This window comes from Salvia miltiorrhiza, chromosome 8, assembly GCF_028751815.1.
Source record: "Salvia miltiorrhiza cultivar Shanhuang (shh) chromosome 8, IMPLAD_Smil_shh, whole genome shotgun sequence".
In the NCBI taxonomy this organism is placed as follows: domain Eukaryota; kingdom Viridiplantae; phylum Streptophyta; class Magnoliopsida; order Lamiales; family Lamiaceae; genus Salvia; species Salvia miltiorrhiza.
In genome coordinates, this window is record NC_080394.1 from 10,929,309 (window position 1) to 10,954,034 (window position 24,726).

The 24,726-nt window shown below is 35.3% G+C and overlaps 3 protein-coding genes and 1 non-coding gene across 5 annotated transcripts; 2 read left to right on the forward strand and 2 right to left on the reverse strand.

Annotated features, from left to right (window-relative positions):
- The first annotated feature begins 13,885 nt into the window (after positions 1-13,885).
- On the forward strand, positions 13,886-14,571 carry LOC131000930 (putative lipid-transfer protein DIR1). The gene has a single exon (XM_057927081.1). The coding sequence runs from the start codon at positions 14,041-14,043 to the stop codon at positions 14,365-14,367; it is 327 nt and encodes a 108-aa protein (XP_057783064.1). The 5' UTR covers positions 13,886-14,040; the 3' UTR covers positions 14,368-14,571.
- Positions 14,572-17,223: 2,652 nt separating this feature from the next.
- On the forward strand, positions 17,224-17,357 carry LOC131002071 (small nucleolar RNA snoR83). The gene has a single exon (XR_009094151.1). It is a non-coding gene; the product is annotated as a small nucleolar RNA snoR83 (small nucleolar RNA).
- A 216-nt stretch (positions 17,358-17,573) lies between these two features.
- On the reverse strand, positions 17,574-18,962 carry LOC131000896 (probable NAD(P)H dehydrogenase (quinone) FQR1-like 2). The gene is made up of 2 exons (XM_057927035.1): positions 18,001-18,962; positions 17,574-17,931 (listed from the first exon to the last, which is right to left on the reverse strand). Exons 1-2 carry the CDS (start codon positions 18,498-18,500, stop codon positions 17,700-17,702), a joined length of 732 nt encoding a protein of 243 aa, XP_057783018.1. The 5' UTR covers positions 18,501-18,962; the 3' UTR covers positions 17,574-17,699.
- Positions 18,963-20,057: 1,095 nt separating this feature from the next.
- LOC131000859 (pseudouridine kinase) lies at positions 20,058-23,968 on the reverse strand. Of its 2 annotated transcripts, XM_057926980.1 has the most exons (9): positions 23,809-23,968; positions 23,530-23,651; positions 22,534-22,636; positions 22,082-22,129; positions 21,625-21,722; positions 21,436-21,550; positions 21,089-21,171; positions 20,466-21,021; positions 20,058-20,391 (listed from the first exon to the last, which is right to left on the reverse strand). In XM_057926980.1, the coding sequence occupies exons 2-9, from the start codon at positions 23,641-23,643 to the stop codon at positions 20,333-20,335; spliced, it is 1,176 nt and encodes a 391-aa protein (XP_057782963.1). In that variant the 5' UTR covers positions 23,644-23,651; positions 23,809-23,968; the 3' UTR covers positions 20,058-20,332. The 2 variants fall into 2 exon arrangements, with proteins under 2 accessions (XP_057782963.1, XP_057782965.1); XM_057926982.1 differs by lacking the exons at positions 23,530-23,651; positions 23,809-23,968 and having other exon boundaries at positions 22,082-22,200; positions 22,534-22,625.
- Between the last annotated feature and the right edge of the window lie 758 nt (positions 23,969-24,726).

A 24,726-nucleotide genomic window follows, 5' to 3' on the forward strand; every position in this document is an offset into this window, starting at 1 on the left:
CCAACAGGGTTACGAATCAACCGTAGATCTTGATGATCTAAGGGCTGAAAATCATTTATATTTTATACACTTAAGAGTGTTTTTATTCTAGCCCTCCTATATATATATATATATATATATATATATATATATATATATATATATGACCAGGGGGCTTAGCCCACTGGCCACCAGGTCCTTACTTAAGTGAAGTGACCCGGGTTCGATCCCTCTTGGGAGCGAATTGGTGATTGGAGATATAAGGGTGGATTTTGGTGAATGGAGAGATAAGGTGGTTCTTGGAGTGGATGGGGAACCAATTACTAACATCTAACATGACTTTGCCCGATATATATATATATATATATATATATATATATATATATATATATATAGGGTGTGGTTCTAGAGAGAACTACATTATTTGTGTGGTGAAACATGAAACCAACACCTAAACTAGAAAGCAGTAAACGACACCGGATTTACGTGGTTCGGTCGAGAAGACCTACGTCCACGGGGGTTTTGGGGGTTTTCCACTATAATTGAGAGAGTATTTTACACTTTACAAGTTGTAGGCTAGAAAAAATGACTATCTCCTTAATCTATGCCTCAAGACCCTATTTATAAGCATGAACATAAATTTAAGGCCCTTTGACCCATTAGACCCCTAAAGCCCATTAGCCCAATGAATCAAGCCCAAGCCCCGTTATTCTAATCTACATCTTGAAATTGAGCCATCAGAGCTGGAAAGCGGAGCCGAGCTGAGCCAAGCTGAGAGTCAGGGCAATCCTGTACCAAATATCAGAAATAACCACAATAACAATAATAATAATAATGATCATAACTAGAAATATTCCCGTTATGTTTAGCACAGCGCTGGTGCATATTTCAGTCCTCATCATTGTGAGAACAGGAGAACCATCAAATCTAATGCATTCACTGTAAAAATTAATGCATTCGCTGTTAAAATTAATGCACTCAAAAAAATAAAAAAAATTGCTCCCTTCAGGATTCGAACCCAGGATCTGCATTCATCCAACAAGATGATGCATCCACCGTAGATCTTGATGATCGAATGGATGAAAATGGTTCTCCGTTCTTTTTTTATTTATGGTTCTTTCTTGAACCTCTCCCTATATATATATATATATATATATATATATATATATAGGGTGCGGTTATAGTGAGAACCACACTTATCGTGAGAACATAAGAACCATTAAAATCAATGCATCTACTATATAAATTAATGCATTCGCTATTAAATTTAATGCATCCGAAAATAATAAATTTTTTGCTCCCTTCAAGATTCGAACCCAGGATCTGCATTCATCCACCAAGATGATGCATCCACCGTAGATCTTGATGATCGAATGGTTTAAAATGGTTCTCTGTTCTAATTTTATTTAGTGGTTCTTATTTGAACCTCTCCCTATATATATATATATATATATATATATATATATATATATATATGAGTACTCTATTTGGATGATCTTGATTTATCAATCTGATAATTATATTTTTCAAGAAATAAGACCTATACACATGCTGCATAATAATTTCATGGTCTATCATGATGATTAGAAGTAAATCCAAACAATAATTATACTTAAAGTAGGAGATTTGTGCTTATATCACTTCTACAGGCGTGTATCACCATATGTACCATATATTGTTGTTACAGTCTACAAAGTGACAACATAATATAGAGTACATACTCTAACTGACTTGGTGTAAAAAAAAAAATTGATATATATATATATATATATAATTATTGTTTGGATTTACTTCTAATCATCATGATAGACCATGAAATTATTATGCAGCATGTGTATAAATCTTATTTCTTGAAAAATATAATTATCAGATTGATAGATCAAGATCATCCAAATAGAGTCCCCATCGAACTAAAACTCATATTTCCTTTTACGATTAAGAGAAGATTAACTTGGGCTATAAGAAAAGATTGAAGGCGAGAAGTCTATATAAGAAGATCATATTTCGTTCAATATGGCTAGGGGAATTTCGTGCCAAACTGATCTCGCCATGTAGTCGAGAATTATTATGTTTCTGCAAAATCGAAGCCTCTGATTCTTGACCGGTGGTTTGCTTCCGATAATTTTTAATGAAGATGCAATCTTTTGTTTGTGATTAATGAAATTTTGGTTTGTGAATTTGAATGTGATTTGGTCTATTGCACTTATTGGGGTTGATTTCGTCTGCGCTTTTTAAACTTTTTGGTTTTGGATTTCAGCGTGGATTTTATTCTTTTAAATGACATGATACGAAACGACGTCGTTTTGTGCCATGTCATTTAAAATATATATATAAAAATTACACGTTGGTATCCGGTGAGCCACGTCATGATTTCGAGGATCGAAAAATGGATGCGGGATATTTTTTATACTAACTTAATAGTTTGGGGTTTTAGATGAGTATTTCTTATAGTTAAGGATATTTTTTATAAAACGAGTATAATTTAAGGTTTAATATAATATTACCCTAAAAAATACTATGTGATTGAGTAGAACTTATTAAATTTCATAGCTTGTAAGTGGTTTAGAAGTTTATTGTTACTAAATACATAAAAATAAATTAATGATAAACTCTTAATATAATAGTATATAAATTTATTTTTAACATTTATAAACTCAGCCAAGTACCATCAGACAATTGAAAAAAAAAATCATAATAAGATAGCTGTTTAGTTGCTAGCTGCAGTTTTTCTTTCGTGAAATTCGGAGAAGAATTATGAAGTTGTCTGAAATTGTTGGAAATGATTTAAGGAAAAAAATTCAAACGCCGTCAGTTAATTTTCTATAGAGACTTGTAGCAATTCCCAAGGAACACTAATTACAAGCTAGAAATCTTGTTATATTTTCACTTTTAATAACACCAACTTGTTATATTTTTCTTAGTAGGCTATGCTTTGCGAGCTTCCCGCAGGAGCGGATTTTACCTTGTCACAACAAGAAAAGAAAATACTATATTCAAATTAATAATATCAGAATTATTAAATTCGTGTCCATTGTCATATCTTTAAAAATTTATGCCTCTAGCAAAAACTATTTAAATTCATGATAATGTTCAATAAGCATGTGATTAAAAATTAGGGTCATCGTAGGTAGGGGTGAGCAGTCGGTCCGGACCGGACCGACGAAACCGAGGACCGAATTTTCAAAAAAAATTGGACCGAACCAGACCAACTGAAACCTTAGGACCGAACCGAAACCGGACCGAAACTGCCATCGGTCCTCGGTCCGGTTCGGTCCAGAACCGACCGTTTTTAAAATATTAAAAATTAATAAAAATATTAATAATATTAATAAAAATATTATAAATTAATAAAAATATTAATAAAAATATTAGAAATTAATAAAAATATTAATATATTAATAAAAATATTAATAAAAATATTAGAAATTAATATAAATATTAATAATATTAATAAAAATATTAATTATATATTTAAAATATATATATTCGGTTCGGTCCGGTTTTCGTCGGTTTTGGCCTCCCCGGGACCGGGACCGAACCGAAATATTTTTGGTCCAAGAAAATAGGACCGAACCGGACCAATACATGGACCAAAACCGACCCGGACCGAAAAAACCGATCGGTTCGGTCCGGTCCGTCGGTTTTGGTCCGGTTTTGCTCACCCCTAATCGTAGGCTCTTCTTTATTAGAGGTCTTGGGTTCAATCCCGTCTGCGTGCGGTGATGTTTTTTTCACTTTTAAGTGATATTGTATTCTCACTTGCGTGCGGTGTAATTTTATCAATTGTATAGTGTTGAGATCCCGCCTGCGTGCGGGTTGCATAATTATATTCAAATACTTCTTGTATTCTAATTTTAAAAAAAATTAGGGTCCACTTAGTTTCTTTTTAACAATCAAATATGTTTTTCGTACTATTTACAATTTTACAACACATTGACATTGGCATGACTCTCAATTAATATTTCGGTTACTCCCTTTGTTCCTTAAATATTTTTTTAAGGAAGAATGACACGAGTTTTAAATATAAGAATAATAATTAATAAAATTATTTTTAGAAATAAGTTAGGATGACAATTTTAAGATGTATCAAAATAGAAAGAAGAAAAGATGTTTGAGGTACCGATGAAGTTCAAGATTACGTACTCCGATAATGAGACCATTCAAAACCGCTATTTCATATTTTCATGTAAAAAAGAATGAGGTGTTATTTGTTAATGAAATACTTTAGTCTGTTTCAAAAAACAAAAAATACTTTAATCGTGTCATGTGATGTACGTGTACTAAGTCATAACCGACAGTGTTAATATTTCTGATTTTTAGCTGTGATTTTAATTTTGTTTTTGCTAAATTTGATTTCAAATAAGAGTTCATAACCCATCTATCTATCTATATCTATATCTATATCTATATCTATATCTATATAAAAGTGGAACCAATATGCCTATACTATTTTTCCGCCCAAAGTGTAGCATTAATTTTAACCTTAATTTACACAATTCAATATTAATATCAACATTTATTTACATAATTAATGCTGATTTTTATTTATACTAGCAAGTTCTATTTCTGATCTATTAAATTATGACTATAATTTGTTCTCATTTTCAATATAAATGCTCAATTGAATTAGCATTTATATTTATCTTAAAATATTGGATTTCATAAGAATTAATACTACAAAAGTATAATGATATTTTTTTGGTAAAAAAATAAGAAACAATAGGGCCGGATGGCCCTATTGGTGATTGAAACTTAAATTTTGTCCACAAAATTTAAAATATCAATATTTGGCCATCTTTTATGTGCTCTACCTAATTTACCCTTTAACCCAATAGATCCAACAACTTCATTTGACCCGGATCCAGATTTAGGGATTAACCCATGCCTTGTCTACCCCCAGACACCCCCCCCCACCACCCACCCCAAGCCAAAAAAATTTTTTTACTTCCCCTGCTTGTCTACCCCCAGACCCCCGACCCCACCCACCCCCCACCTACCCACCCACCCCCCCACCACCCACCCCCAAGCCAAAAAAAAATTTTTTTTTTACTTCCCCTGCCTTGTCTACCCCCCAGACCCCCGACCCCACCCACCCCCCACCTACCCACCCACCCCCCCCACCACCCACCCCCAAGCCAAAAAAAAAAAATTTTTTTACTTCCCCTGCCTTGTCTACCCCCCAGACCCCCGACCCCACCCACCCCCCCACCACCCACCCCCAAGCCAAAAAAAAATTTTTTTTTTACTTTCCCCGCCTTGTCTACCCCCCAGACCCCCGACCCCACCCACCCCCCCCACCACCCACCCCCAAGCCAATTTTTTTTTTTTTTTTTTTACTTCCCCTGCCTTGTCTACCCCCCCGACCCCCGATCCCACCCACCCCCCCACCACCCACCCCCATAAGTGCTAAAAAGACCATTTTACTTTATTTTATTTTGGATTTTCGTTGGCACTTATGACACTATTAGTGCCATAAGTGCCATAAAATAAAATAATAAAGTAAAATTTTTTGGCTTGGGGGTGGGTGGGGTCAGGGGTCTGGGGGGTAGACAGGGCAGGGGGAGTAAAAAAAAATTTCGTTGGCACTTATGGCACTATTAGTGCCATAAGTGCCATAAAATAAAATAATAAAGTAAAATTTTTTGGCTTGGGGGTGGGTGCGGTGGGTGGGGTCGGGGGTCTGGGGGGTAGACAGGGCAGGGGGAGTAAAAAAAAAATTTCGTTGGCACTTATGGCACTTTGCCAAGCTTGGCACTTATGGCACTAATAGTGCCATAAGTGCCTAACCCGACCCGCGTGCCTGATCCTACCCGGCACGCGACCCGCGCTCCTGACCCTACCCAGTCCGCCCAATTAAGGGCAAAAACGTCCCAAAGCTATAAAAATGGCCAAAATTTGTGTTTTTTCAATGTGTGGCCATAAATTGTGTTTTATGCTTCATTTTGGCTACTTCAAAATTTTACTCAAAAAATAATATCTCATATAATACACTAATAACATTAAGTTCTTAAACCACATTAATTTATTCTAAACTTAATAATTATCGTCAAAATATAAAAAAAAATTGTTTTTGTGTAAAATGATTGTATGGATAGGAACTTAGTTGAAAATATGTTCAGTGAGACATAAATAAAATTATTTTTTTTATTATTTATATAGGTTAAAAGATTAAAAAAAATAAAAAATCAATTTCACCCTAAAATTGAAAACGACGATATGGAAAAAAATAGTTAAGATGGAGTATTTTTTTAGGTAATATGCATTTTCTTCATGAAATTAGATGATAATTGTTAAATTGTTTAGATTTTGAAACAAAATAATCAGCAACACTAATTTGTCGTTTATAAAAATAGGTAAACAATTAATCAGAACACAAAAACTTAAGTGCTATTGGGTGCACTGTAGAATCGGGTTATACCCGCACTCAGACTTTAACCTGCATCTTGATTCAAATCATGTAAATGACACTATTCAGTTATACAAATGTCACTGCCTATAATTAACATTATTCAGTTATACAAATTACACTATAACATTTTGAAACATTATAGTGTCATTTACAATTTTATGATGTCAATGACATGAAGTGTCGTTTATATTTATGAATAGTGTCAATTATACACAATGTCATTTACAATATTATAATGTCAATTATACGCGGTGTCATTTGTATAACCGAATAGAGTCAATTACAGACACTGTCATTTGTATAGTTGAATAGTGTCATTTACAAAGTTTGAATCAGGAAGCGGGTTTGTATTTGAGCGCGGGTCAGAGTTTGAACGTGAGTGCAACCGTCTAATCAGAAAGCTACATTTATATATAAAAGCAGATCATGTGTTCATTGAAAAAATTGTAAATACATTATTTTTAATGGCTATGATAAAATCAACAACAAAATATGTTTAATTTTATGGATTTCAATAATAAATTATTGTTTGCATAATTATTATTAAATTGTAAAATAAGTGTATAAAATGAATGATGTGTACATAATAGTGAAGCTTAATAAATATGATCGCAACTCATCGTTTAGTTAATTTCACTTTAAACATTTTTTAGACAATTTCACTTCAAATTATTGATATAGTATATGATTGGTGATTTCATGTCACTTACAAAGATATATTCTTAAATTTATACCACTTAAAAAAAATATATTAACTCATCACAATTACATTATTTTTATATAATATATAATTTAATTAATACTAATATAAAATAAAAAATATAATAATTTTTTTAAAGTAAAAAATAAAAATTATAATATCTAAAAAAATATAATACCCGTGCATCGCACGGGCAAAATACTAGTCTTCTATAAAGCCTGAATTCGCCCCGCCAAAAAACTTTGGCCAATTCCAGTCTTATATAGATATTTTCTATAATTATTTTTTATGATTTTAACCGATATTGTTTAAGGTGATTCTGAATATGCCCTCTCCCTAATTAAAATAATAATAAACATATTTATAGGATTACATTTTTATCTTTAGGGGCGTTTACTTTGGAGGATTAGTCTTGATTGATAAAAATAGTAAGACTAATATCTTATTTACTTTGATGGATTGCAATTTTAGAATATCTCAAGACCCTTGATTATTTTTATCATTCGAGCTAGTTTTACATGATTTCTTATCCCATAGAAAGGGTGTGATGAGGAGTAATATGTGCAGAGCAGAGAAACGATATAAGCCAGAGGAGCGGGCTTCATCGGAGAAATGGGCTTCCGCAGAGAAGACAGAGGGATGGGCCTTATCAGAGGAACGGTCTGCATCAGAGAAGTCATTCTTGCCAGAGAAATGGCTTTCACTAGAGGAATCACCAAAAGAGCGGAAAAATCTCTCGCTCGAGGACAGAATTACTATTATGCCCCCGACCACGCGAGATGCGTGCTCCAGTGATGAAATTACCTTTTTACCCTTAACGTGTAATCTATAAATAACCATTAGCACGTACATTATAAACTTACGCTATCTTCACTTGCAATACAGCAGCAATCGGATTTTTGTGCTTTCAACCTTACTTTTCTCTCTCGTTTCCCAAGCAACACTAGGTATAATTCGAAATCCAATGATAATATACCGATTAAATCTATACCCGTTCAATCATACTTCACCAGGGTGAAATTAGAAATATCCTACTGTTGAGGATAAAAATAGTCAATCATACATATAATCAATCATTTAAAGTAAACATCCCCGTACAGCCTCTAATTTAATTTATGACAGATCAAGTCAATTGATATTTTGGCTTAATTGTCTATAAATTACTAAATTAAACTCTTATTTTACATACAAATTTTAAAGTTTGGTGTGATGATTATTGAACTATTGATTTGATTTGATTTTAGCACCAATAAGAATTTCAGCCAATCTTTCTGCTGACTAGCCGAATAATTGAGGTCTTCTCTATCAACTGATTGTCACGAGAGAACGCTTCTGCGACGTTAATTATTCGGCTAGCCACGCCAGTAGGAAGTTTGGCTGAAATTTTGATTGGTAGCAAAATATAATTCAATAATTACCACTCGATTCAAACATTAAAATTTGTATGTAAAAATGAATTTGATAAAAGTTGAATAATCTATAAATAATTAATCTTTTCTTTTTCTAATCTTCTTCTTCTTCATGATATATGTGGGAGTTATATAGTGCTAAGTATTTTTCCTTTTTTTCTTTCTTTTACATAGCCCCCTTTTAATTTGGGATTTAGAGATTGAATAGTAATTCCATCAATATTTTTATTATTATTTTTAAGAGGATGTTTCATATGTGTAAATTTTCACACATTCTTCACATATTTTAACGGAATACTATTCTATTAGATATTATTAGGAGTGTTAATTATAAACGGTTTGATTACAGATTAATCGAACCGAAATTTCGGTCAACCGCACAATTTTTTTTGAGATTCAGTAATTGTAACCAAAATCGAATTGTGGTTCGATTAACCGAATTTCACATAAAAAATAAAATCAGTTGCTGTGCTAGGAGGGTATTCTATTAATTGAAAGAAGGTAATATTAGCTCCAGCAGGAAGTACATGCATGCAACAAGATCAATCAGAACTCAGATGCATATCAAGCTAGACAACTCTCAAATAACTGAAATCCGCAAACCATACTTCAAAAAATAACTTATACTGGTTAATATTATCTAGCACCTTGAATTTTTGAATATGTTATTCTATAATCAGCAGACAATTAAAAGGCCAAACACAAGTTTCGGTTAAATAAAATCATGCATTGCTAATGCTATTGCTGCATTTCATTTGGACTAATTTTTATGTATTTTAAATTATTATTCGGTTAATTAGTTTTAATCGACGGTTATCAGTTAAATCGATTAACTGAATTTTAGATTAATCTATAACTGATAGTCGAATCGAATCTGTAAACTACGGTTATCGATTAACTGATTAACCAAAATTTTGATTCGAATGACCGAAATTCAAAACTGTTTTATCCCTATATATTATTATAGGATATTTAGGGGTTCACAACTTCACATCGTGCGAACTTGTGCTAAAAAGAATTTGTGTATTTTTAATTAAAAGATTACAGTGAAGGACCAATTGTTTAAATGATAATTCCATGGCCCATATTCTACAAGACTACAATGGCTCGATTTAGCCCGCCGAAGGATTTGCTCTTGGGTCAATTCCACTTGCCACTTCTTATCAGGGATATATTACTTTCCTTTTACTTTTGGAGGGAATATACTTTACATTATTTTAATTCCTGTTTTTAATTAAGTTTTACTTTTTCCCAAATATTTTTTGTTTTTGTTTTTTTCTTGTATAGCCCTCAAAATTAATTAAAATAGGCACTATAAACATTTTTGAGTGGATTTTGAAAATAGCCACTTTCATATTGTAAAATTAAAAATTGTCCACTAAAATAAAAACATAAAAAAATGGCCACTGTTACCAAAATACCCTTCCACTTTAAAAATTAAAAAAATGGCCACTTTACATCACCCCTTTAAAAAATCCCGCAATTCACAACCAATGTGAATTCACAACCAAATTTTTTTGGTTGTGAATTCACACTGGTTGTGAATTGAGAATTCACAACCAGTCGAATTCACAACCATAATTTTTTGTTTGTGAATTCACAACTAGTCAAATTCACAGCCAAAATTTAATTCACAACCAGTCGAATTCACAACTAAAATTTAATTCACAACTAGAATTTTTTGGTTGTGAATTCACAACAAACGAATTCACAACCAAAATTTAATTCACAACCAGATTTATGTTGGTTGTGAATTCACAATCAGTCGAATTCACAACCTGAATTTAATTTGGTTGTGAATTCACAACTGAACTGAACTGAATTGAAACTAAACTGAACTGAAACATTAAATTCACAACTAAACTGAAACCATAAACCTAAACCCTAGTTGTGCATTTGTTACGATTGTGAATTCAAGTAGTTGTGAATTTGAGTTTTTAAAGTTTGAATTCACAACTAAAACTAAAATTTATTTTGATTGTGAATTCAAGAATATTAAGTTGTGAATTCATACATGTGGTCGTGAATTCAAAAACATTAAGCTTCTGTGAATTCATAAATTTGGTTGTGAATTTAAGAACATTAAAAAAATAATTATACAGCTCAATCAAATTGCTGTACAACACCAAAATACAACAACTCAATCTACCATCAAAATACATCAATTCCTCTAAATCAACAATCAAAATACAACACAATATTATCCGAATCAATTCAATTTACAATCAAAATCCATTCTTAAGAAAGTGTAGAGTCACCAAAACCAAGCTAAATCAAATCTAAGCACACGCCGATTTTCGATCTAAAATCTCGGAATTCATCGCCGGGATCCTGCTGCCGGGATCGGAACTGCTCTCGCTCCGAGGCTTCAACAAATGCTTCGATCTGATCCACGCAACAAACACAGCCTTGGCGGAGCTAGCCATCCAGATCGACTACCCGATGCCGCAGTGGGGCGCCGCCCTAACCGACGAGTATCTCACCTGCACTTCCGACTTGCTCAGCCTCTCCAACTGAAGACGCCGGTGCGACGCGACGGACGGGCGGCGAGGACGAGAGAGAGAGAGCGTAGAGAGGGAGATCTGGATGGACACGCCGACGGGATTGGACACGCCATTGGAATCTGGATGGCTGGCGTCGTCGTCGGCGCTGCGATGGCAGAGCACGGCTCGATCGGGGAAAATCGGCGAAGTCACCGTTAGGATTGGACGCGCCGCTGGAATCTGGATGGTTTGCTTCGTCGTCGGCGCTGCAATGGCGGATCTGGCTTCCTACGCGGGGGATGGGCGGCGAGAGGGAGAGAGAGAGAGAGACGCCGAGATTGAAGATGAGGAGAGGAAGGCGCGGCGGCAACGCCGACGTCGCCATCGCCGCCATCGGCCGCCACCCGCCGTGCTCCAGTCGATCCGCCGCCTTAATCGTCTCTGTGAGAGAGAGTGAGAGAGAGAGAGAGAGCGCGGGTGGGGGAGGAATGAGAGAGAGAGAGACCGAGAAGATAGAGGGGGGGCGAGAATTGCCTATTTTTAAGGAGGGGTATTTCAGTCTTTTCACACAAAAACTGGCTAAAATTTTATGTTTTAATTCTATAGGCTAAATTTTAAGTTTACAATATGAAATAGGCTAGATTCATATATTGACACAACATTTTTTCACTCTTGCAACACTTCATACTCTTCACCACATAAAAACAAAGAAGTATATTGGGAAAAATTATCCATTATAAGTTTACTTTTTGTGTACTATCCTACATTGATACATTATAGATTAAGTTACGAAGTTTGGCCTAGATCAAGTACTGTTGATTTATGAATGTAAAATCACATTTGTGTAAGAACTTGTCAGTAAATAGAGAATTAGTTAGCTGCAGAAGATGGTTAGCACATTTGTTTAGCCGCTTCAGACTCGGTTATGCATCTCATCTTGAGCATTCTATTCTACGGCGCGGCTGAGATTAGTCCTAGCATGGTATATAATGTGTTTGTTAATTACTCATTATCAAGTGAGTCACACTGAATCAGGAGTGAGGAATAGTTGTGGCAGCTTCTTTTTTTTTTTTTTTTTTTTTTTTTTTTTTTTTTTTTTTTTTTTTTTTTTTGATCGGGCAAAGTCATGTTAGATGTTAGTAATTAGTTCCCCCATCCACACCAAGAACCACCTTATCTCTCCATTCACCAAATCCACCTTATATCTCCAATCTCCAATTCGCTCCCAAGAGGGATCGAACCCGGGTCACTTCACTTAAGTGAGGACCATTTCTTCTTCTTGGAGATTTGTATGTTGTAATCTCGATTCTGGTTTGATTCTCAATAAAATAGTTACTCTTGATCCTATGTGATCAATGTAAATCATATTAATCGAACCACCTAAATCTTGTCTTCATTTACTTACTGCAATCATATGTTTAGAGTTGCATTAAAGAGAAAGTTCAATCTAATTTTCTGCTATTGATTCTTTACGTACTAGTACTAAGGGCATCTCCAGGAAAAGAATTCTGTGTTGAGCCACTTGTGTATAGAGTCCCCCTCCCACACTAGGAGACTGATTTCATAAGGTGATTCTGCTGAGTCACCTATATATAGAATGAATCCGATATGAAAAATGAATGAAATGGTTTGATATTTATAAATAGATTTTGAAGTAAAAAAAAATAGAGATATAGTCGTTCAATGGCTATTTTAAAAATTAAATAAAAAATCTGCGACGGAACCAACGACAACTTTTCAATTTTCTTTAAATGCACGTGCAATGCAAGGCGTCGTTTTTATTTTTTGTTCGAGCCAGGCTCGCTATGACTAGCTGTTCTTTGAGCCAGGAGTGCGGCAATGGGTGGTGGTTCGTTGGTGCAGGACCTAATTAAGCTAGCCCCACAAGGCTCCGCTGCAAATGCTCTAACATTTATTACATACATTTAGAGACTCCATATTAGAAAACAAAATAATCACAAAAGCAAAAAGTAGTTGAAATTCAGATATGCCTCGTTCTAAAAGAATATTTGTAATTAATGAGGGAGAATATTTGTATCGTATGTGGTTAATGCACAAAACAAAGTCCAAATAACACTTGTAGCAATACTTAAAAGGAGGGTGGATCCAAGCAAACCCGTGATGCATAAGGCCAAGTGTGCCAACCCCCTTTTGTCACATCATTCACGAGCTCAACTCCCCAAAATTTCTATATAAAAATCGAGTGGCCATCACGATTCACATGTATCCCCTAAATTTCCATTTATCCATAAGGAAACAACTAAAGCCAAAATTTTCAGATGTTTTCGTAATTCGTGTGGTCATCTTATGTTGGTGTAAAACTAAAAGTTCATCGGGCATCTTGATATGTTAGAAATTACGAATGTCGTCTAAATAATAAATTAAAAAATGTCTTCGATATAATTAATAAATTAAAATTATAGAATGCTAAGATGCTAGTGATGATTATCTAATACAATGGGAAAGCGTTATTAATTGGACACAGTCATGCTGGTCAAAGCTTATTAAGGATTCAAAATCTATAAAATGTTGTTGAATGATTTAGAGGTGTGCGTGCCATTCCTTGTTCCCAATTTCTCCAATAAACCTCATTGCGTATATATATACGGACATATATATGTTTATATATTAGCGCTGAAGAGAAATTTGTAGCCACTATTTATGAGACAATGGAAATCTTATTTTGTTGGAAACCACCTTTGAAAAACCAAATCAATTAAATATGCTGTATATTACAAATTTATTAAAACTCATAGTCTTCAAATTAGACTATAATTTTTATGATGAGGGAGTATATTTAATTATTTATCATATCACACAAAATAAACACCCAGGCTAATATATCCCAATCCATGTATTAATTTATAAAAATGTATGAAGGCGCCATCTCGTGAGCTCCAAAATAAAACCACCAACCCACTGTTTTAGCAAACCACCAGCCCTAAGTGTACACGTGGCAGCGAACACCCTCTTATTTAAACCCCACGCAAGAAGGAATGGATTATCCCTCACCACTAAAAAACTAGTAGCAATATACTAATTGTTTGAATTAGTTGGAAAATGGAAGGCTCAAAACTGATAATCCTAGTTGCCCTAGCTGTGGTAGCTGCAGCAGCCATATCCGTGAACGCAAAGGGAGATGCAGACGGCACCATCTGTGGCGTCACCCAGAGCGAGCTCATGGAGTGCAAGCCGGCGGTGGCGACGGGAACCGAGACGCCGCCGAAGCCCACGGCCGCCTGCTGCTTCTCCCTGAAGCACGCCAACCTCACGTGCTTCTGCACCTTCAAGAACAACAAGTATCTGCCCCTCTTCGGAATCGACGTGACACGAGCCATGAAGCTGCCTTCCACATGCGATCCAACCCAAACTGCATCTTGCACCTAAATTCTACTACTACTTTCATTTTATCTTTGTCCTAGCTATCCTATGTTTTATTTTATGTTTAATTGTTGGTAGTGCCTCATTTTATTGCATGTTTGTTACTTGACTTACGTAACATGTAAGTTGATCGTTTGGAATGATGGTTGTGTTGTGTTGTGCGTGTAAACACGTCTCCATATTATGTGATGGCCTACTTGTTGGATTTAATTGTATGCGTTTTGTGAGTTAAAATTCTATCACCGTTATTTAAGTCGAAATCGCCGCAAACGTAAGAATGGAGGTCTAAGACTGTAGCACGTTTATACAGTATGTCAGTATATATTTTTTGATGGATTTTCGACACAAACTTTGAGTGGAGGTTCTTGAAATTGTCACTGGTTCAAACACACACACATATATATATTCACAATGTAAATATGCACATTGATATTGTAACACAAAATGTAATGAAAACAGTAAAGAACAATATGCAAAGAATGATTACCCAATTTGATAATAAAACACCTACGTCTAGGGAGCCTCGCCCGAAAAAAAACGTTTCACTATCTAAAGTTAAGTTAGAGGAGGACGTACAATTAAAACTCAATCTTACTTAGCCTTTATAACTTCCCAAAACCTAACCAACGATGGAACATTGAAAGCTAGACAACAACTAACTCTCTATGCGTGAACACCGACGTCCATCACCTAATCCATCTAAAAAAATTTCACCAATTGCTTAGTGAAGAACACAAAAATCGATCACAATTGCTTACGAACATGAAGAGCAATAACACAAGTTCACACGCAAAAACGCAAAGTATGAATTAAACAAGACTCACAAAATATTCTAAGACTCAAGAAAATAATAAAAGAGCACATGGTCTTCATTCTTCTCTTCGCTTTATATATAGATGTAGCATCTAGAAGCCCTAGCTTGATAAGAACTCGTTCAGGATAATGTTGATCAAATAATATGATAATTATCCTTTAAGAATGAAGTGTCAATACGTATGTTGTTGAACAAATTCGTGCACTAATATAATCAGTAGAAGTATATCTGATGTGTAATTTCACTTGAATAAGAAGTTTTGTGTTTATCCATAAGTTTATTACTTCTGTAGAACATGTATCACCTTATGTACCAAATACCGCATGTATAATCTACATAATGACAAAACAATAAAGACACTACAAGAAAAATGCTAATAAACACCGATTTTGAACCGATGTAATAGCCTAAAAATCAGTGGTGTCGTAGTTTGTGGTGTTATAGGTGTCCCAAAAAAGATGCTAATTAATAGGCACCAAAACCGGTGTCGTAGATATTTACGACACCGCTTTAAAAAGGTGTTAATAGACACCGATTAATAATCGGTGTCGTAGGTTATTTGGAAAAAAATATATATATATATTTTTTAGATTTATTTAGTAGCCCTTATAAAAGTAATTTTTAAATAAAATAAAATATAATTAATAATAAAAATAATAAACAAGAAATATCGAATTACATAACCAATTATCATCAATACACATTACAACCATCTAAAATTTTTTGCACCAAGTTTTAACTATGAATCTAACAATTTTCAAAATCCAAGTTTTAAAATCAAGTTCCAAAGATGCAATATTCTTCAAGCCTCAAAGAACTTGATGCTACCATAACAAATGTCTGGTATCTGAGGCATTCTTCTTCGTAAACTCCGCTTTTCACTGTCTTCTTTTTCTCGAACTCTAACTGCTTGTAGTTTCCTCATGGATTCAAGCTATTTCTGTCAACCCCATTTTGTATTCAACGTATCGAGACTTTGGAGCATGACAGCAACAAATAATCACAAAAGATAATAACCTTAATAAATAAATAATTAAATAAATCTAGCTAGAACTTATATTATATATACCCCTTATTTACAATAAAATTTTGCTCAATCTCAACCACTCATTTCATACAATGATATGACTCTTTCACCATAACAGAATCACCAATTATTTTATTAAATTAAGCTCGCGTCTAGTTAAAATGACCTACTTTTGGCGAAAGGAGGAAGTACATAATTAGCCCTTTATTATTCATCAACTTGAAAAATAATTAAAATTATAAACTATATAGTAATTTATTTACGATATTAATCTCGACCAATATTATGTTCAAAAAGAAAATTCCAAGTGGTGGATGTTAAAATTTTAAGATGTCTTAGATCTCTAGTATTTAGACAGTGAAAATAGATTTAATTATATCAGCAATTTAAACTTCAATGTAGTAAAACAACTGTTATGTACAATAACCACAATTCATTTGAGAAGTCTGCGTCTTCTACAAATTAATCACCAGATACATTTTTTTTACATTTGCGAGATACGTTCTTTAAAATTAAAATTGGTATGTACTGGTAGATGTTCAAATGATAACTTCATATTATATTCAAAAGAAAAAAATCATTTATCACCTAAAAAGAATTGCAGATGTGCTCGTATACATATTTTAATAATATACCAATGTGCCTAAAAGAACTGAGTCAATTTTAATAGATGAAGAGAGTATTTAATATAAATTTAATTATGTAATGTCAAACATGATTAAAGAGATAATATCTGTGATTTTGTACATTGTAATCCAAAGGGGCCTGTAGGTGTGTTGGGCTAACCTATCTATGAGCCAAATTTCCAATTGGGCCCAGTCGTCCGATTGAATGCAAATAGGGCAGGAAGAGGGTTTTCAGGCTCCTTGCTTCCCCTTTATAAATACTAGGGCAGTAGAAGATTATCATCGTCTCCGCTGCAGGGCCACCCCTCCGACGTGAAATGTTTCGTTCGTTTGTTTTCGTTGATTTCATTAATTTTGATTGATATTCAATTTGTAGTTGAGTACGTGCCTTCATAATCCCAGATAAGCTAATTGATTTGGTTCTTATCTGATTCATGGGAGGCACAGATCAAAGTTCTGGGAGTTTCGCTGATAACGCCGTTTACTATTCTTAAAAGACGGCGTTTACTAGTAGCTTCACCATACATTATTTTCTCTTCTGTTTTTCCATTTCGTTTTTCGTTTTGCATTTTTCTTTCGGGTATTTGGGTTTTACTCTTTTAATTTTCAATTTAGCCAGCCCTATACTTAAATTTATGATAGTTTTGAATTTGGTTTTATTTTGTTATTTAAAAATAATAATTTCATCATAAACATGAGAAGTTTTTGTTTTGGGTATTAATGTGAAAAGCATCACCACACCCTATTAGAAAAGGATAAGTATTCTGTACAGAATATATTCTGGCAAGTAAAATGCAGAGCATTGTTCATGGAAATGAATGAAAGATGGAAACTATCCAAAACATGTATAATGAACGAGAGTGTATTGTGGTTATGGTATAGCAAATCTCTTGACAATGGAAGCCATGTATTTGGCTTGGTGATGAGCAAGAGCCAGTTCAGTTTGTGAGGGTCCTCCAGTTGTGCCATCGCCACTGATAACTCCAGCTCCATAGGGGGAACCCCCTCTTATCCTCTCACTTTCCCACATTCCTTCCTCAAATGTATATCCAATCGGCACATACACCATCCCATGATGTGCTAACTGTGTAATTGCTGTCCAACTGCACCACATAAAGGGATCAATTAAGATTAAATCAGGACACATATATACTCTAAGAATAAAACTTTACGCAGTTGTTTCCTGGCCGCCTCCTTGTGTTCCGGTGCCCACAAAGAAGCCCGCGGGCACTCCGGCAAGCTTCTGGTCCCTCCACAGCGCCCCCGTGGAGTCGAAAAAGGCCTTCATCTGCGCGGCCATGGAGCCATACCTGGCCGGGAAGCCGAACAGCAAGCCATCAGCCTCCACCAACTGCTCTGCCGATATAACCGGAATGCCATCATCCTTGGGAGGCACCTGCATTTGCTCCAAAGCTTGCGGTGCCAATGTCTCCGGAATCCGATACAAGACCCCCTCCACGCCTTCAACCTCATCAACACCTTCCTTCATCTCCCTCGCAAGGGCCTCTACATGGCCGTACATTGAATAGAAGACGATCAAGATTCTCAACTTTCTTGGGCTTTGACCTTCAAATGAGATGGATCTTTCGCTCACTGAAAGGGCTGCAGTTTGATTGGGTATTGCCGCAGATGCCTTGTGTTTGCTTGGTATGCACCCTCCTCCTTTACCCATATCAATTCCCTTCTCCAAACTCAAAAGCAAACACCTCTCAAACACTAAATCTTCTCCCCTCCAACTTATAACTTTGGTTATATGTGGAGAAAAGTCAACTAGGCCAAGAATCAAACATTTAGCAAAGACCAAATCTTTTTCCCCAAAGAAATCAATCTCTTGTTGAAATAAAGCATCTATCAAGCCACCAAAGTCACAAAGAAGTTCCAACTATACATATTGGGTGAATACGAGCTGCAAACATGTATTGTGAGGATTCTAGTTTAAAATCGTATTTTTTTTTATTTTGGGTTTGCAAAAGTAGAAAGAGTGCTTAGTCTGACCTGTAAGAAATTGGAAAGTTAGATGCACTGAAATTTCGTAGAATCTTCTAGTTTGGGGCTTTGCTGGCAATAAACGGTCAAACTGTTGTATATTTAGATTATTTTGGTTTCTGAGAAATAGTTATTAGCCCCCACCAAAAATAAGAATAAATAATTTAAAGTGTAAAGTATGTAGGGTTCACTTATTTTATGTGTGTAGAGAAAGTAGAAATCACATATTAATTTAGGAAATTGTCAATTTAAGTGGGACAAACAAAAAAAACAAGTGTGTCAATTTAAGTGGGACGGAGGGAGTAAACCAAAGTGAATGATAATATCTTTCTCTCTTACACACACAGACCAGGGAGTTGTGCTTAGAGCATCTCCAGTGGGGATGCGAGTTGTGGTTCGAGTTTGCGCACTAGAACCGACGCCAGGCTAGTGCACTCCCCTAATTTGAAGCGGCGTGAAGGAAAGCACCGGATGCGAAGGCCGAAAAGTGAGGCGTGTGTCATACATGCGTCCACTTTGAAAAAAACATCGAAAATTTGGTTATTTAAAAAAAAATATGAATTTTAATTATTATTACTCCAAGCTTACTATAGAAAATGGAAGGAGAAGGGGAATTCAATGATTACATGAAAAATAAATCTCAAGGCACAGGGGATTTCTACTTCTACCTCGACTATAAGGTTCACGCCTTTCTCTCAAGGCTCAAATATTTTCTACTCAAGCCATCTTCCTATCAACTTGAATGCAACTTGTTTCGTTCAAAACGATGTAGTTGAAGTTTCAAACCCGAAAACGACGAAGACCCGCACTACGGCAATGCTCCAAGGCCAAAAAGCAGCCAAGCGCGACAAATGAAGGGGGAAGAAAGCTCAACAGGTGGGGACAAGGGTCAATAGTACGACGTACTGGAATGCGTCGCTAAAGAAATCGAGATATTTATCAGCTCTCACAAGGTAACCGCCAATGCTACAAATAAAATTGCCGATGTGAAAAGGAATGCTCTCGATTTCAAAATTCTCAATGCGGACACTTCGAATATATGCAAAGAACAATTGACATTGCACAACAACATGCTCAAAGAAATTATGAAGCGTAGAGAATTGATGTAGTATAAATTTTAGATTTTAATTAATTTTAAATTCAATTATTGTAATTTTTATTTGAATTAATGTAATGTCCAAATTTAATTTAAATGAAATGTTGGATTTGAAAATTGAAGAGTTAAAATGTAATAAAATAGAAATAAAAAAATTAGATGTTTAGAGGCTTTGCATTGAATGAAGGTTGTAAGATGAGAAGCACCTCCTAAATCCAATGGATTGAGAACATGATCCCCTTATTCCAATCGGATTTTTGTTCAAGATTCTTATGCACATGTGACTTAATAGTAGTATTTGTTTAGCGGAGTGGTTCTCCATGAAAACTGCAATTGATTTTCAGACATCTGACTCGAGCAAAAACGTCGACCCCACGTACACAAGGCCACAGAATGGGAATGAAGACAAGAGTTTTAACAGGTCACAACTTTGACTCACAAAACACAACTTTTGCTTCACTGTAAATAGTACCCGCATCATCTGCAAATAAGCAAAACCATTCAGTTTTCATCTTGTTTCATTTCTGGCAATGAATATTGAGCAAATGCGGGTACCTGCAATTCTGCTTAATTCATATTTCGCAGGGACGGTGCTCTCTGTTTCAATGGCCCCTTTTGCCGATGCCATCCCAGCTGCTACGCTTTGCATTATATCTAAACCAACACAAATCGAAGCTAATGTACCACCGACTAAGCAATCACCTGCACCAACAAGCGTGACTACAGAAGCAGGGAGTGCAGGAAAATGTATGGCCACATAATAGTTTCCCTTGGACTTGGGAGTACCTAAAATCCCATCTTGTGGGCAACTTAAATTTACTGCTTCATATAGTTTTCTGCTGTAAGGACTATTTTTACAAGGATTGCGTTTCTTTACTCCATCTATTGCTTTGAAGCATAAGAATACCCCATGTGATCCAAGGGTGACCAATACTACTTTGATACCTTCCTCCAGCAAAACCCATATCGCCGGCTTTAACTTTTCAAACAATGATTTAATGGAGGTCCTGACAGTCTTGCCATCCTTTTGTACCGGTAAGAATTTATCACCAGATGACAAAGCATTTGCCATAGCTATGAGTTCATCTTCATTGGGTGAGGTATAGGTGATCTAGAAAAGATACTTGAATCAGTGATATTTAGCTTAGCATCATAAACACAAGAGTTTTGTCACTCACGAGTTTCGCAATGGAAGCAACTCTTTTGGATTTCACAACTGAAACTGGCTCAAACCATAAAGGAATTCCGCATTCTGCTGCAACTGGAGGAAATTTATTCACAGGATAAGTACTTAAACAAAGTGGCAGTAACTGAATGATAGCGAGTTGATTAACATGTTCAGTAATATACCGGGATAAAAATCTCAATTAGCTTGTGCATTTCAAAAGATGAGAAGATACATATGGAAACTATACGTCACTCAAAGATATTTATCTGTGGGACAAGTGCAATATGAGAATGAAAAGAAAGCTGGTTGTCAAAAAAAGCGGAAAGAATCAAAAGCATCTAGCAAGTGCTAACTTACTTTGGCAAGAAGCCAGAAGAGCAGGAGGACTTAAATTTGCATCAACCATCACTATAGGGGCAGAACATATGTTGATCTTGAAATTTGTAATCCACTCAGGAGTAACAAACTTTTCCTGATATCATGTTGCCAATCAGGGATTCAATGAGATTGTTTAACAAAAATACAATTCTTCAAGAAGCAACTCACAATTGATTCAACGCCAGCGACAGCAGCAGCCAGTTCTCCTTTACCATCAAATATGATGCAGACAGTAGCTGTATCAATATCCTTGCTTCTCTTGATGCCTAGTCAGGGATGAGTTGTAAATAACGAAATTATAAAGTGACAAAAGTATTCATTCACAAATTTTATAATATAGACATAGACCTGCATTGAAGGCGTGATCTCCCTCATATTTCATTAGCATAATTCCCTTAAATTTATATTCTTTCTTATCCTCTAGGATCAATTATAGGGGTAGCAGTTACCCCATAGCCATTCATACATGATATATGCCAGATGAGAATTGCTATTCATTAGCATAGTCCCTTAATTTCAATTCCTCTCTTATCCTCTAGGATCAGTGATAGAAGCAACAAATACACCCATAAGAATATGCAGATGAGAATGATGATCATCAAGAAAAAACCAAGTGCCTATTTACCTTCTAAAGATAACCCAGCAGCTCTCCAAGGTTCCAGGAGCATATTTCCTGGTCATAAAAAGGCATTCCATTACTGACTGTTGCAGCAGAAGTGAGGACACATTTCAGTAGCCATGAAACTGCAAGAGACTAGTTTATTGCCCATTTGAAACTTCCAGAATAACTAGTGCAGCAAAATTTTAAAAATTACAAGATGTCAGCATCTCACAAATGCTAGCATATTGGTTCAGGGAAACTGGTTTTATATGAAGGATTTGTAAGTTGAATTATTGCAATATGGCATGAAGAACTGATAGAGCTTAGGAACCTCAACAGCACAAATTTCTTTCACTTGCAAATCTAAAATTGAGTTCTTCTTCTAATCCAGTGCCATGAACCCAGGAGATGAGCAAAACACTTACACCACCAATTAGAACATAGGTGCTATCTATCATGATAGATTGAGAATAAACCTGCCAAGTCAAAGCCCACAGCACTTATCATGTAAGGCTTTGCTCCAAGCTTTGACATACACTCCGCAATATTTCTTGCTACACCGCCTAATGCATAGCGAACCTGAAAAATAAAATCCCATATAGTTTTACAGAAAACGTTGACAAACTGAGTACATGATTGTCATCTTAACTACTCATAACATATAAATTGAAACATCCAGTCATAACTTATAAGTAAATGGTGTTTGGACAGACATATTAGATGCCAAGTCTTTCCCCTAAAAAAAAAATTAATCAGATGCCAAGTCTTTTTGGATGCTTATCAAAAGGTTAAGGCTTTGAGTCACTTAAATTTAGCTTAGTTCATTTTAAAACAGAAAAACCAGTGCCAGGTTACAAAAATAACTGAATTATCCTCTCAAAAAACATAAAATAAAATACTACTGAATTAGTGCTACAAATTAAGGAATATCTATCTTGAGAATACCTTCACCAGCTTGATGGATGAAAAAATAAAAGGTAATCACATGTTTGGTTTGAATGATTCACCCCTTTAAGGATAACTCGGCCCGGGGCTCCAATTATCCAATCAAGATGATAATTTATCAAGTTGATTATTAATCATCCTTCAATACACAATGCAAGAATCCAAAATTATGCTACACTCAACAAACCAAACATAAAATGAAGTTGGATTATTTCATCAAAAAGGCAATCTTGGTATTATGCTATATTTTAGTCATAATCATTAAATTTATTCTATACCACAATCAATCCAGGCAAACACAAAACTAAATAATCGAGATAGTCAAACCAAACACCTCCTTCGTGTTTACTTTCCAATTAAAACAATGTTTTACACAAATTCTTAATGAGTAATTAGACTACAGAGTATAATCAAAATACAAGTTATCCAAACAAAATCAACTTCCAAGTAGCCAAAAGATTACAATTTTCAACTCCTCAACAAAACCCCAAAAAATTCCAACAGTCATTTAAATACACACAGTATACCTTTCCAGGAGCAGTGGTTCCTCGATTAGTAGCCGTAGAAGGGGTGGCATAAACGTCAAGTACCATTCCTCCAATCACTACTGCTTCTGCTTCGTTATCTAAACCTCGACCCATTTTACTCACTGCACCGAATTCACACAGAAAAAAGAAAATCACACACAAATACACAATCGCAACTATACCAATCTCCTAACAGGAAGGAAGGGAAAAATAAAATAAAAATAAATTATCAGTCAACAGCAGAAAATTGAAGTTACGCTCATTTTGTGAATCAATTACCTGTGGAACCCCAACCTTGGCGGCTAGGATTATTCTCGGGAGTGAAGTCTATCCTTCCGCCGGAAAGCTTAACTCATTCGATCGGCGAGGGTAGCAATGGAGACAGAGGAGCTACCTAAAACTAACTTCGGATGCCCATAACGTGGCCTAGGGCTGAGCAAAACCGAATCGTTTTTTCCAAAACGAACCGAACCAAACCAAACCAAACCAAACCGGGCGGTTTGGTTCGATTTTCGTAGTGAAAACGGTGCAGTTTGGTTTGAAAATTTTCAAACCGCCAATTTTCAGTTCGGGTTCGATTTGGAAAAAACGGTTCGGTTTGGTTCGATTTTGCCAAGTAAAACGGTTTGGTTTGATTCAAAATTTTTGGGACGGTTTGAGTTCGGGTTGATCAATTTCGGTTCGATTTCAACCCAACCCGCCCGAATGCTCACCCCTAAACGTGGGAGTGACTGTTTCTTTTCTTTCTTTCTCTCTCTCTCTCTCTCTTTTTAATAAATTACTTAATTACATAAATAAATAAAAAAATTTAAAGACTACAAAATTATGGTCTCAAACCAAGACCTCGGACCTTGAACATTAATAACAGTTAACTTATCATTATATCACTACAAGCACACATGAAAATGATTGACTATTTTGAACCAGTAGGTGGCGCAACGTTCGATGGTACAGAAGATCTTTATATTTATATTTTCACAACATTAAATTACACAAGTAAATGAAGAAGTTTAAAGACGGAAAAACCGTGATCTCGAACCAAAACCTCAGGCCCTAAACATTAACCACTTACCGTTAGATCAGCAAACGCACACATGAAAGTGACTATTTCGAACCAATAAGTTTGGTCGTAGAGAAGATCTCTATATTTATACCTTTACAACATTAAATAATTTATATCTTTAAGTAATAATACTC